General features: G+C 49.2%; 1 protein-coding gene across 1 annotated transcript; it reads left to right on the plus strand.

The window, feature by feature from the left end:
* Positions 1-430: 430 nt before the first annotated feature.
* Positions 431-13476, plus strand: CMPK2 (cytidine/uridine monophosphate kinase 2). The gene is made up of 5 exons (XM_081068258.1): positions 431-1252; positions 2667-2781; positions 3576-3777; positions 9416-9649; positions 11793-13476. Exons 1-5 carry the CDS (start codon positions 578-580, stop codon positions 11908-11910), a joined length of 1344 nt encoding a protein of 447 aa, XP_080924384.1. The 5' UTR covers positions 431-577; the 3' UTR covers positions 11911-13476.
* Positions 13477-13767: the final 291 nt, after the last annotated feature.

Raw genomic sequence — 13767 nt, forward strand, 5'->3', positions numbered from 1 at the left:
AGTTTATGCAAGTGTAAATCGCAGGTGGAAACCTGGCGATGCTCCCCCGTGTGTCAGCAAAAAAGGGTGTAATTCCAAGAAGAGGGAAAAGCGTGTGCTAAGGACAATGAAAGCAGGACCAGCAGCTCGCGGCAGGACTTGGGTCTCAGCGAGCCAGGATGGGGGTGGTCAGGGCGGGGGCGTGAGGTCGGGAAGCACCGAGGCAGCGGCCCGGTCAGGGGTCTCCCGCGCAGCCGAGGACGGCGCACGCCAGGGCCTGGGGCCACCGCCCCTCCCGGAACGCGGCGCCGCCGCAGTCGCCGCGTGCAGCCGGCTGGCCAGGCTCGGGCCGGGAGGGGGCCCTGGAGGGTGGCGCCGGGGCCGCGCGGACGGCGGCCACGCGCACCTGAGGGCGTTGTCTCCCGCTGCTGGCTTGCAGCCCGGGCCTCGCGGGGGAGGAGGCGGCCTGGCCGGGGGGGCGCCCCAACCCCGGGCGCGCCCGCCCCCGCGCGCTCTTTTCGCTTTCGTTTCCCGGCGGCGCTGGCTGACCGCGCCCTAGCTTCGTGGCGAGCGCCGCGGGGCGGGACCGGGGGCGCCCATGGCCTTTGCGCTCCTGCCCCGCGCCCCGCTGCTGCTCATACGCCTCTCGGGACAGCGGCGCGTGGCTCGTGCTGGGACCATGGCGTCGCCGCGCTGCTTCGCGCTCGAGCTGCCGGGCTGCACCCTGGCGCACTTGGTGGTGGGCGCGGACGTGCCGGGCGCGCTCCCGGACCCCCGGGCGGCCGCGCTCCTGGGCCCCCCCGGGCGCAGCTACTCGCTGTGCGTGCCGGTGGCGCCGGGCGGGGACTGCGCGGCCCGCGTGCGTGCGGCGCGGCTGCACCAGCGCCTGCTGCGCCAGCTGCGCGCCGGGCCCCTCCAGCGGTGTCAGCTGCGCCCGATGCTGTGCTACCCCCCCGGCGGCGGGGCGGACGGCGTGCAGCGCGGCGTGCTGCTCCGCGACCCAGGCGACAGCCCCGAAACCCGGGGCGCGCTGCTCGCGCTGCTGGACTCGTACCTGGAGGCTCCGCGCCCGTGCCTGGGCGAGTTCGTGGGCGACCCGCGCCACCAGCTGTGGCAGTGCCTGTGGGAGCTGCGGGATGGCCAAGGGTGGCAGCAGGCGGGCCCCGAGCCCGTGGTGCCCACCCCGGAGCCCGCGCTGCACCCGGTGGTGCCCGACCTGCCCAGCTCCGGGGTCTTCCCCCACCGGGCAGCCGCCCGCGCTGTCTTGGAGGCGGTAAGAGTTCCGTCCTTTCCCAGCACTCAGGGAGGACACCCCCCCCACCCCTCCCCAGACCCGAGAAATAGAGAGTGCTCTCGGGTGGGGCGGCGGGGGGTGGGGGTGGGGGCCGCCTCTCTAGGCCTGTCTTGCCCGGGAGGTTCATATACTCCAGTCCGCACATCAGGTAGTCACGGCGGCCAGGCTCCGTCCAGGCGCAGGGGCCCTTTCGTGGTTCCTGCCTGCCAGACCTTCCATTCTGATGTGGCACACTGACACCTTAGCGCAGAGCCGTGCGATGTCTGCTGTAAATGCATGCTGGAGGTGCCACAGGAGGAAAGGGACCGCTGTACGGGAGAGATGCGGTCAGCCTGCAAGTGACCTCTCCATTCCCGGAGGTGGTGGAGAAAGGGCATGAGTTTGGGGGCTTAGTGGTTTACACTTGAACAGTGCCTGCCTACTTGGGCTGCCACCTGGGTCACTCAGCTAGCCTGTTTGTTTTCCCTCTTTCATATGTAAAATACCTAATGTGATGATTAGGGGAACATGTGATATACCTCAGATGCTTGTGAAGGCAGGGCTAGGATTCTCTGACCACAGCCTAGGCAGGGAGATGTCCAGACTCCGCCTCCTGGGGCTGCACTGGGGACCTTGGATACCTTTTACAAATTTAGGTGAGAGCATTGAGGACTGGTTAATAGTAATGTGGGATATCAGCTGCACTGCAGCTCCAAAGAGAGAAGTGGGCACTCTGTCCTTTCCTCATTGCTCGGGGGTGGAGAAGAGCACAGAGCACTGCAGGCGCCGAGGGAGAAGACCCAGGTGTTCCCAGGACTCAGAGCCCTCACTCTGCATCCACTCACTGCTCACCCACAGCACCTGTACCCTGAGGCCCAGGCATTAATCTGTGTGCTTTACGCTGAGCAAGGCAATATTCTAGTGCTTTCAGAGTGTTCACATGGCCAGCTTCATGATAACTCTGTGTGTGGGGTCCTTTGGTGATTCCCATCTGTGGATTAAGGAAACTGACTCAAAGAGTGTTTAAGAAACTTACTGATAGTGACACGGGTAATAAACGCCAGTTTGGATTTCAACCCAAGGGGCTGGTCCTGCAACATTTGACGTGGTTTCAGGTGGGGCCTGTCGTTCCCATGTTGCTGTGTGACACTGCTCTGCAATCGTGTGTCACTCGTGGTCCTTTCTCTTCTGGGGGAAGCAGGTCAGCAGGGTTACCATGTCTTTGGGCTGCAGCCACACGGTATAAATAAAGCTACCCAGCCCTTCTCAGGTTCAAAATACTATGAACTGTGGCATGGTGCCAAACATAACTTAAACCTCGTTAGCATTAGGCAAGGTTGCTCTCAGCAGTGAGATACGGCTTCGGCAAAAGCCACGTTACCTCCCTGGCTGACCTGTGGATGTTGTTTTACAGTGTATACCCTTCATTCCCGAAGCCCGAGCCGTGCTTGACCTGGTCGACCAGTGCCCAGAACAGGTCCAGAAAGGCAAGTTCCCGGTCATTGTCATTGAAGGACTGGATGCCACAGGTAAGAGGATGGTACCTTTTAGTTATAGCAGTGAGATTAATGGCTCAGTTGCAGGAACAGACAAAACTTTATACAGAGGTCAAATCCTAAGCAGCAGGTGAGCTGCTGTGTGTGCTGGCACGGAGCTGGGCAGGCCTGGGTTACAGAGACACAGGAGCCCTTCGTGTGAGCCTCAGGTGACACCAGAGGCGCTGAGTGCAGCCTCGGTGTGGGAGATAAGGGCGCCGGGGTCATGGTCAGGGACAGCTTGGAAGGGTTGACACCTGGCTTGTGTTTTCAGTTCCAATAGGAGCTGGTCAGGTGAGGCCCTCCCGACACACAGAAGAAACAGCCCAGGTGAGCCAGCATGGTTTGCCTGGGACCACAGGCAGATCAGAGTCCCCTTTTGGTGCAAAATTTTGAAGAAGTAGGAAGTGGAGCAAAGATGCCTTTGGAGTTGCCAAAGAGATGTCAGAATTATGTGCATGTGGCCCAAAACACAACAGCAGGAAAAGTGTGGCCCAAGGGCAGCAGGAGACACCCAAGTGTTGATCTCGGGGGACACAGCATCAAGTGAGTCAGAGTCAGCTGAAGAGTGTCATGAGGGGTGAGGCAGTGCTTTTCTTCCAAGTCTCCTAGTACCAGAGGAATCCAGGTTCCCATGGGTCTGCAGCTTTTTAGAAAGAATCCTATTATTTAATCAACTCCTTTGATTTACAGGTTGAAAGAATGTCTTTGTTCTTTCCACTATGAATTTTGGGAAGAGGTAGAGTGGTGAGGGTTAAGATGTGCTATGTTTTCTATATGACCTGCAGGTAAAACCACTGTGACCCAGTCCGTTTCCGATTCACTCAAGGGCATCCTCTTAAAATCACCACCTGATTGCATCAGCCAGTGGAGGAAACTCTTTGATGATGAACCAACTATCATTAGAAGAGCTTTTTACTCTTTGGGCAATTACATTGTGGCTTCTGAAATAGCTAGAGAATCTACCAAATCTCCCGTGATTGTAGACAGGTGGGTATTTTCTTCCTTACACTTAAGTGTGTGTGTACAAGTGCGTATATATGTGTGCGCTTGTGTGTACATATGCCAGGGGTGCCAAAAAAATGTATACACATTTGATGAGATGTTAACACTTTGGTCAACTCAAGCGGTAGTTTGCCGTAATCAGAAGTGTCTGGATGCTGATGGGAACCACTTTGAGCACCTCTTATAATTGCAGAAGTCAAACGTGATTTGTATCCATCTTTTGTTGTATTATAATTTTAATGCAGTTTTTTTCCTTTCTCAAAATGTGCATACATTTTTTTGGCACCCTCTGTTTATGCAAGTATATAATTGTGTTTATTAAGTGAAACTGTATTATAATAGGAATAATGTCTGTGATTTATTAATTACCTACATCATTGCCTGGAATTTTGTTAAGAGCTTTATATGTATGATATTAATCCCTGCGACAGTCACTTGGCTGAGAGCATACCAAGCATTATCCTCTATTTACTGATGAGAAAGGTTAAGGAACTTGCCAAAGTGACTGAGCTAGAAATAGCATCGTGGGGATATTAAGCAAACTCTGCTTCACAAATCAGTGATTTCAGTGGTTCGTTTGTTCATTGGCTTTGTCAGCAAACATTTCTCGGCACCTACTGTGTGCCAAAGACTATTCTTAGTTTAGGGAATTTAGTGGTAAATGAGATAGTCAATACCTTGCTTTCTGGGGGCAAACATAGCATCAAAGGAGCGGGTGAGGATCAAGGGCATAAATATATAAGATCATGTCAGAGAATGAGGGGATGTGAAGAGGACAGGCTGAGACAAAGTGGTAGAGAATGGCTAAACCCCTGCTAGAGATGGCGTAGAGAGGCCCAGTCTAGGAGGTGCCATTGATCTGAGCTCTGAATGGCCAAAAAGAGACTGATGGGAAATTACGGAGTATTAGAAAGCATTAGCGAGGGGGTACCAGCAGGAACAGAGCACAGGGACGGGAGCCAACGCATTTGAGGATGGAAATGGGCCAATGTGATGAAAATATAGTGGATGAGGGGTGCTTTCTGGGTGAATGAAAAGAGAAAGGCAGAGGACAGATCAGTGGGTCTGTAGCCATGCTCAAGAGTGTGGAATTTATTCTGGGTGCAGTGGGGGAACCACTGGAAGGTTTCAGATAATGGTGTGACGTAAACTGAATTTTATTTTTAGAATCCCATACGTAAGAAGTTGCTTTAAAATGCTGCAACAGTGGACAAAGGGTCTGGCAAGTACGTCATATAGGCTTACTCAGCATGCGATGGGGTGAGGGACAGGGAAATGACAGTTACAGGGAGAACCCATTTTGCTTTCACCAGGTTGGGGTTGGTGAGAATGAGTTAGAAATGTCCTGGTACCCAGGACACAGGCGATGCGGTGGAGGGATGGAAACTGCCATGTGCTGGTTGGGAGCCGGTGCCGGCAGTGACTTGGAAAGCGATTTGAGAAGATGTAGCAAAGTGAGAGAGTGCTTCCGCCTCCGGAAGAAACACTCAGCTTTGTTTATAATACCGAACCTTTGAGAAACTAAAGCCCTCCAGGGAAGAAAGGGCAAATAAACAGTGGCCTTTTTCTGATTGGAGCACCGAATGGTGCTATAGCAGTCCAATGTACCAACACGCATAAATCGGGAGACCATAGTTTCAAATGAAAAAAATCAAGGGGAAAAAAGAGGTTTGACAGAAAACATGCAAAATTATACGTAGCGCGGAGTATTATACAGAGGAATGAAGGGGCGTTGAACACCAAATCAGGAGCCTGTGGTCCTCTGGGAGGAAGAGGGCAGTGCAGCTGAGAAGGAGTACTAAAGGCTTTGATGGCAATTGGGTTATTTCTTTCCTTTTTTAAGGAGGGCGCAGCTCACAGTGACCCATGTGGGGATCGAACTGGCAACCTTGGTGCTATTAGCACTGTGCTCTAACCAACTGAGCTAACCGGCCACCCCCAGTTATTATTTCTAACATTACAAGAATGTTCATTTTATTGTTCTGTCTGCAATTTTACTGATTTGGGAAAGATAATCAGTTGTACTGAAGTAGGACAAGTATTCAGAAAAGAACGTGAATCATAAATGTCTCATTGAATTTCAAGATGTGAACACATCCAGGTAGAGCCCGCACCCAGACCACGCCCCACAAGCCCACCGCCTTCTCCCTCCCGGCCACCACCCATTCTCCCCACACTGGTAAGCTCTGTGTGGCTTCCATCACCACAGGCGAGTTCTGCCTGTTCTTGAACTTCACACAGAGGCACGTGACGTGCTCTCTGCATCCGACTCCCTTCACGCCCCTCCGAGGTTCCTCCTCGGAGGTTGCTGTGTGTGTTCTTTTACAGAATGTGGGTGCACACATGTGTGCAGTGCTGTTGTCTGGAGCCTTAGGAGTGGGCTTGCGGGGACATGGGGCTCAGTGTGTTGAGCTGTAGTACGCATTGCAAAACGTTTTCTGAAATGGTGGACACGACTCACAGTGCCCTGTCCCACAGCGGCGTTTGAGAATTTCCTTGTGCTCACATCCTAAGCAACATTTAGCACTGCCAGTCTAACTTTACTCCAGCTTTTCCTCTTGTTCTGGCGGGTGAGTTGGTCAATTAAAAGCTAGTTTGCTGCATCTGGAAACAGAACTTCTACTCTTTCTTGAATTATCTTTCTCTGTATTCTTTTTTATATCTCTGAAGTATTCCACAAAGAGCTCATACTGTGTGTTTGTAAAGAATAAAGTGTGCAGTGATGGTGGTGATGGTGGTGGTGGGGGGGCAGGGCAAGAGGAAAACAGTACAAATCGTGTAGTGAGAAGGTCTGTGCTATCCTCTAAGTTATCATGGCAGTAGGTAGTTTTAACTTTGGGCCTGGTGAGATAATTATTTCAAAGTTGGCAACTTAGAAAGAATCCTAGGAAAGGGTCCAAACACACGCTCCTTTGTGGGATCTCTTTGCTTGGATGATATTGTTGCCCTATTTTTAAAGTGCTGAACGCTACCATGTTTGATACCGATTCCCCCCAATCTTCTTTATTTCAAAGAGAAAATCTCAACGTTTCTTAACAGAGTGTGACTTCATGGGGCACATTGTTTCCTAAGACGTCCAAAATCCGGAAAGCAGCACCAGCTTCCCTGTGTAGGCAGGTACCCCCTCCGTTCGTTCCCCGGGTTCCTATCTGTTCAGTGGGGATTGGTGTTATCCCTTCCCTGCTGATTACCAAGACTTGTGATGAATAGCCAATGAGTAATGCAGGAGGAAGTGCTTTGAAAGTAGCAAATTACTGTTAAAATATAAAGCATTGCTATCTAAGCTGTATATAATGTGTCCGCAAATTGCATTTAATTTGAACTAATGTGGTTTGTCTGATGGCAGGAGTGGAGAATACTAAATAGTGGAGAGAGTCTGAAATTGATGGCCAGAAGGTGTGATTATTTAAAATGAGCTGCCGTATTGTCAATCAGAGACCTCTCTGCTCATCAAAAACAGGGCCCACATTCTTCCCCTGATTTTTCTTCTTTGTGTCTGTGAATTGTCTGCAATTTTGTTCTTTAAAGAGATACTGCATCACCTTGTCAGATGAGAAGAAAAGAGCAGTTGTTTGTTGTCTGGGTGAGTTTTGTTCATGTTTAAAGATTTTAATGAAATCCATTTCAGACAGCACCATCGTCTAGTTGAAAATCTACAAGGGAGACAGAGTAATTTTTGATAGTGACTGTAGTTAAGGTTGGCAACTTAATCACCCTCATTACCTTTAAAAGTCTACTCTTGCTCATGGTTTTTCTATAATAAAGAAGGCTTTTTACATTAAAACGCTATCAGCTGCTGCATTCATCGCTGAGAATTTAATTCCGTGAGCATGGAGCATGTGCAAAACACAAGGCAAATTATAGTTTGGTTGCTAAGAAAAAGAAAACCCGGACCCTGCATGGATTTCTTCAAGTTGGCAACATGCACCTGATAGAGAAGGTGGAAGTTCAGGTTTGTAAGTGATAAGAGCCAGGTAGGTGATTGAGGCTCTCAGAGCAAGCACACTTAGGGAGGTGGACTAGGGCTTTGCAGGGTGCGTGGTGTTAGAATTGATCAATCCCAGATGAATTTTTGACATTTGTCCTTTGCAGTGTTGTCTGTATTATGTTACTATCATTTGACATGATCTGGCTTTAGTGTCCAATAAGGACTAGATATTGTCTTGTAATGACAATGTGATACAGCCATTTTTATGGGAGGAAAAGTTTTCGTGGCTTTAATTTTCCAGATGAGGAAATCGAGACTATTTTGGCTTACATGACTTACCAATGTCCACAAAGCAAGTAGGTGGCAGAAGGTGACATAATATGCAGCTTGGATGACACTGAATTTATTTTGGAGATACCACTGTGTCCTTTTCACTGTGAAGAAGTAGTTCAAATCTAAAATAATGAAGAATTTAGGGTTTTTAAGACAATGAAGGCAGTAAATAAAATACAGCCAAGGAGAGGGCCATGGGTACCTTTCTACAATGGGATGTTTCATAATTGTTTCACTAGTATTTGTTGTAGGTTATTGTCCTTTGATGCTGGATTTGGAGTTTCGCATTTAGTCACTTAAAATTGGAATATGGCATGAACAGGGCAAGAATATAGTAAGCTACACTAATTAATGAAATAATTCCAATTCATTCATACCCCCGCATAACGTTTACTGCAGGCCTTTTGTAAGTCAGACACTGGTTTCAGGTTTTGGAATACAGAGATAACTAAACAGGAATTATCTAATGGAGAGACCTTAGTTGTCAGCAGTTAGCTCTAATTTACAATGAAATGTTCTTTCATAGAGTGGAGTATGAGGGGTCGAAGGCCTGGGGAGAAAACGTTGAATTCTGCATGGGGGCTTCATCTGAGTGGGGCTCTGAGGGAAGAGGAGGGGTTTTGCTGACTGAGAACCTCACTCCAGCTGGAGGAAGGAGTGTGGAGACAGCCAGGTGCCTGGGACCCACTGCGTAGGGTGTTCCCTGTCTCAGCATGAGGTGAACTGTTTTCTGGCAGGTAGTGAGTGGGAAGACATTGGGCACTTTGAAATAGGTGCTGATTTGATTTTCTTTTATGATCGTGATTTTCTGTTACACTCCCTAATACATGTTTAAAAACAGCCAGTCAAGAATGACCAACTTTGCTTGGAGAGGGTGGGTGGGGCGGGGGGAAGATACAGGCTGCAGCCAGGGTGTCCAGAATGTGGGTTTCATCGGCAAGTTCCAATTTAAAACAATGCAGGAACTGAATGGCCTACAGTTGTTCGTGTGGCCAAGACACAACCTTAAAGACAGACGGGCCACCAAACAAGTCTGTCACCTCCCGTCGTCCTCCCTCCATGGAAGAAAGCACACTGCAAGGCTGGAAGTGTGACTGTGTGACCGTGCCATTCATGCAGTTGCAATTCAGACACTGCAGCTCCGTGAAGAGCCCACTGCTTTCTTATTGTGGTGGTAGATTTTATTTATGACCCTTTATAAATACTCTTCGAAATGAGGTTTCGTTGTCTTTATTTGCTTGATGCCATGCTAGGAAAGCCCAAGCTGCTCCTTCCCTGGTTTCGCCATCGTCAGCGGCTGACTGCTAGGTGCTAATTCCCATCTCCTGCAGATGGGGGTCTCACTGCTCCTGTCTCTCTCAGGTACTGGCACAGCACAGCCACCTACGCCATCGCCACCGAGGTGAGCGGGGGTGTCCGGCACCTGCCGCCGGCCCATCACCCCATATACCAGTGGCCGAGGGACCTGCTCAGACCTGACCTGGTCCTGCTTCTCACCGTGAGCCCCGAGGAAAGGATAAGGAGGATCCAGGCCCGCGGCATGGACAGGACCAGAGAGGAAACTGAACTGGAGGCCAACAGCATCTTTCGTCAGAAGTAGGTGTCTCTGTGCGATGCGCGTGGCAGGGGACCCTGGGCGTGGCGGGAGCCACGGTCAGCACTGACGCGAGGCGTCGGGAGGCAATGACGCTTTCCTGTTTTCCAAACCCAAGAGGGAAAGTTTTCCAAGTAGCTCAGCTCCTGCCGATGGCAGTGTCACGGCGGGGCTCCTGCACTGTTTTCTGAGAGCCGTGGGACGTCCGACTGGGGATCAGACCTTTCTCCCAGACCCGGCTGTGCCCGGGACAGCATGACCCTGATCAGGACAGTACACGTGTCGGGGTCTCGGGTCCCCAAGCAGAACCCGAGGCCACAGCGCGCTGCATGAGGAGCTCACAGTGACTTACACCTGGCTGGTACGTCACCGTCACGTTCAGTGATGCCTGCGAGGACAACAATAGCCGTAGTTTACAGTTTATAAAACCGAGGCCCAAAGAGTTAAGTGGTTTCTAGAAATTTGCATAGGTACTAAGTAGTAAAACTGGCATTAAAATCCAGATCTTCTGATTGTAAGGCAGTGCTTTCATATTCGTTACAGCAGCCGGAGAGTCTGGACCCTCTTACTGCTCTCTGGCTGAGTGTGAATCAGGAAAGGTTTGAGAATCCAGAACAATAGTGTATGTAAATGAACAGTGATAGCACTGTTATCATCACATAATACTGTTCTAACAGAAAGGACAACTCTGCTGGGTGTAAAGAAACCATGTCAAGAAGAAGTTTACTTGTAGTAATCCAGTTAAACCTCATGACAGACTTGCAAGGGAGGCATTATTTCAATCCTCATTTTACAGATGAGGAAACTGAGGCAAAGAGGGGAAGAAATTTGACGAGCTCACTGAGCTAGTGAAGGCAGAGCAGAGTGTGGGCCCAGAGCACCCACCCTGTGTGCCTGCTGCCCCCACAGGGCTGTGGTGTTTCCGTCATTTCATGCACACAGCAAGGCTGGGTCACACTGAGACCAGAAGAGGGGTTCTGATGGGATTTTAGAATATTCAGAGGTGAAAACAATGTGTACGCTAAACCTCTGGCTTATCTGAAATCCTTCAGGGAACAGACTGTAGAGACACTTGGCATTGGGCACGTTACTTAATCTCTTTGAGCCTCTGCTACTTTGTTTGCAAAATGGGGATGGCAGTGGTTCCTTCTAAGGTTATTCGGAGTATGAAATGGGAATAATCATGCAGAATACTAATGCTTGGCAGATAATAGGTGCTCCATAAAGCCTCGCTAGTAAGCATTCTTATTAATTTACCATTTAAACAGTGTCTCACATGTGTCCTGTGGGCAAAGCTAGTTGCTCAAGGGAGCAATGTGGGGACCTTGCTTCAAGCAAAATTTGCATGAGGAGCTGTTTCCCTGAAAATAAGACCTAGTGGACAATCGGCTCTAATGCATCTTTTGGAGCAAAAATTAATATAAGACCCGGTCTTATATTATATTACATTATATAAGACCAGGTCTTATAGTAAAATAAGATCTGGTCTTATATTATGTATTTGTCACGCAGGGGACCCTGCTCGTTGCGCCATTTGTCATGTGGGGCGTCCGGTGAGGTCTCTGCTCCCACTCCCCACATAAGAATGCAGGATGTGGCTAGGCCAAAAAGGAACACCCACGGAGCTATTGGTAGGGAAGTCATACCACTATGGTCTCAATGGAGGATGGGTTCACATGACATGTGACCTGCTGTCCGCTTTGCTGCCAACCGACCGACTCTCTTTGACTCTCCTTGACTCTCCTTCACTCTCCTCCATGCTAACTGCTTGCCAGCCCAGCCACCATCTTCTTGCTAGCCCCCATTCTCTTCTGCTAGCGTAGCCACTATTAGTGGCCAGTGGCTCACTGCTTACAGCTGACGGCCAAGTAGCCACAGCTGATGGCCATCCAATCACAGTTGATGGCCATTTACTACCAGCACCTTTCTATGTGAGGCCGAGAGCCTGGAAACTGCTTTCTGGGGTTCTGTCCCCACAATATTACATTATATAAGACCGGGTCTTATAGTAAAATAAGATCGGGTCTTATATTAATTTTTGCTCCAAAAGACGCATTAGAGCTGATTGTCCAGCTAGCTCTTATTTTCGGCAAAACACGGTATGTTAAAAGGTGCGCCAACTCCTTCCCTTCTTCCTGTTCTCAGGGTAGAAGAGACCTACCAGCGGATGGAGAAGCCTGCCTGTCTCATCGTTGATGCCAGCCCCTCAAAAGAAAAGGTCCTCCAGGTGGTTTTAAGCCTGATCCAAGACAACTGTCATTAATTGTGATTACTCGGGGCCAGGTGACACATTTTACTTGATTTGGTGATGTTTGATACATATCAGCCCACAACTGGTTGTGCGATTTCCCAGATCTCTGTTTCCTAAGTCTGTTGTGTGGCAGAAAATTGGAGACTTGGACATTTCAATTTTACCTCAACCATCGTGCTTGCTTCTGACCGACGGACCCATCCCGGTTGAGACTGGGTCATGTTATAGCCAGAGGCTGGTGGTAGCTTTCTGCCTAGTATAATAAACATTTTTTTGGAACGCATTTTTAACCACATATGTACTAAAGGCCTCCAAGGTTTGTCTCATCCAGAAAGCATGAGATGCACACAAACAACCAGAAATACCTTCTAGTCAACGGAAGTCCTCCCTCTGCACCCCCAGCCCTTCGCAGGCCCACACCTGGCTCACTAGTGAGACCTGGACGTAGGCAATGTTGACATCCTGACCTGTGCGCACTCTAGGACACTTAGCCCAACTCCTTGAGCCACGCTCTCCTGGAGAACATGTCTGTGTGTCCTGCCTGTTGGAAGACGCTCCCACGGAGTGGTCTTGTGGGTGGGGGACACCGAGCAGAAGGCATCTGACTTGCGTGTGCAGCTCGCAGTCCCGAGGGGTCCTCTCGTTAGCACTTCAGAGTCAAACATAGAGACAGCCAACCCAAGAAACTCTAAGTACAGATATACCAACCTCGTTTGGATTATATTGTGCTTATGTATATTCCTGTCCTTCCCTCTGAATATAATGAGTGTTTTGCACTGAACTATGTACATTAAACTTACATTGATGTTTCCATCATGCTTTTCCACATTGTAGGGGCTTTGCTTCCCTAATTAAAACGGAAGCCGAGAAGCTATGGCAGTGCTGCTTGTGTATTTTCATTCCACAGATTGCACTTATCTTCATAAGCACAGTGGGTCGGAGAAGGGATTTCTTAGTGAGTTATCTTGCACTTGAATGTCTCATGATTGCACATGCACTCAGCTTTGAGATCTGTTTGGCTAGAGAAAAATAGCTGAGGAAAGAGGAAACTTACTGGCTTTGTGGCTGTGGAAGCCATTTAACAATAGTTCATGTAACTGTACCTAAAATGTGACAGTAATTCCTTATGTGTCTCAAGGAGCTGGCTGAACCCGCTGATTACTTCACATTCCTTCCAGTTCTGAGACAGATGAATCTGCAAATTATTTGGGGGAAATGCCTCAAGAAGATGTTCCCTCCGAATAATTAAATTGAAGGCCTTATCAGGTTTATCCTGTGGCATCTCCAATTATAATAAAGTTTAGTATTAACTATATTGTACTATTTTCCAAAAGAGCTAAATAACATATACATAATATATCTACGTATATAAATATGACATTGGTTTCAGTTGAAAATATTTTTAAAGCTGATATAATTGTGTTAGGGTTCTCTGGGTTGTGATATCCCACTCTGTTAATGGTGTTAATTACTTTCAACATTCTGAAGAGCTCATGCTGGCAGCCTAGAAAAGCAATCATTGGATGCCTCCTTTGTGTACCTTGCAAATGAGTAAACTAGCCCTGGCTTTCTAATCTGTGCTGTTGTCACAAGTGTGTGTTGGTTTTCCGAAGGTGCTGGTCTTGCTCGGAGGGAATTTGTGGTCAAGGCAGTAGAGAAGCTGAGTGCCCGGGTCAGGGGGATGGCATCAGGGTGTTTTCTGAGCAAGGAGAGAGCACTTCTGTTTTGTTTCAGGCATCGTTGCAAGAAAATGCAACCCCTTCTCCTTGCAAATATTCACGGGATTTCCCACTAATCCACTAAGAAATGATTCTCTGTACACTCGGGCTCCTTGTGCACTGATAGGTACACGCTTGGTGAGTCTGAGAC

The sequence above is a fragment of the Rhinolophus hipposideros genome (genome assembly GCF_964194185.1).
Source record: "Rhinolophus hipposideros genome assembly, chromosome: 12".
NCBI classification, from domain to species: domain Eukaryota; kingdom Metazoa; phylum Chordata; class Mammalia; order Chiroptera; family Rhinolophidae; genus Rhinolophus; species Rhinolophus hipposideros.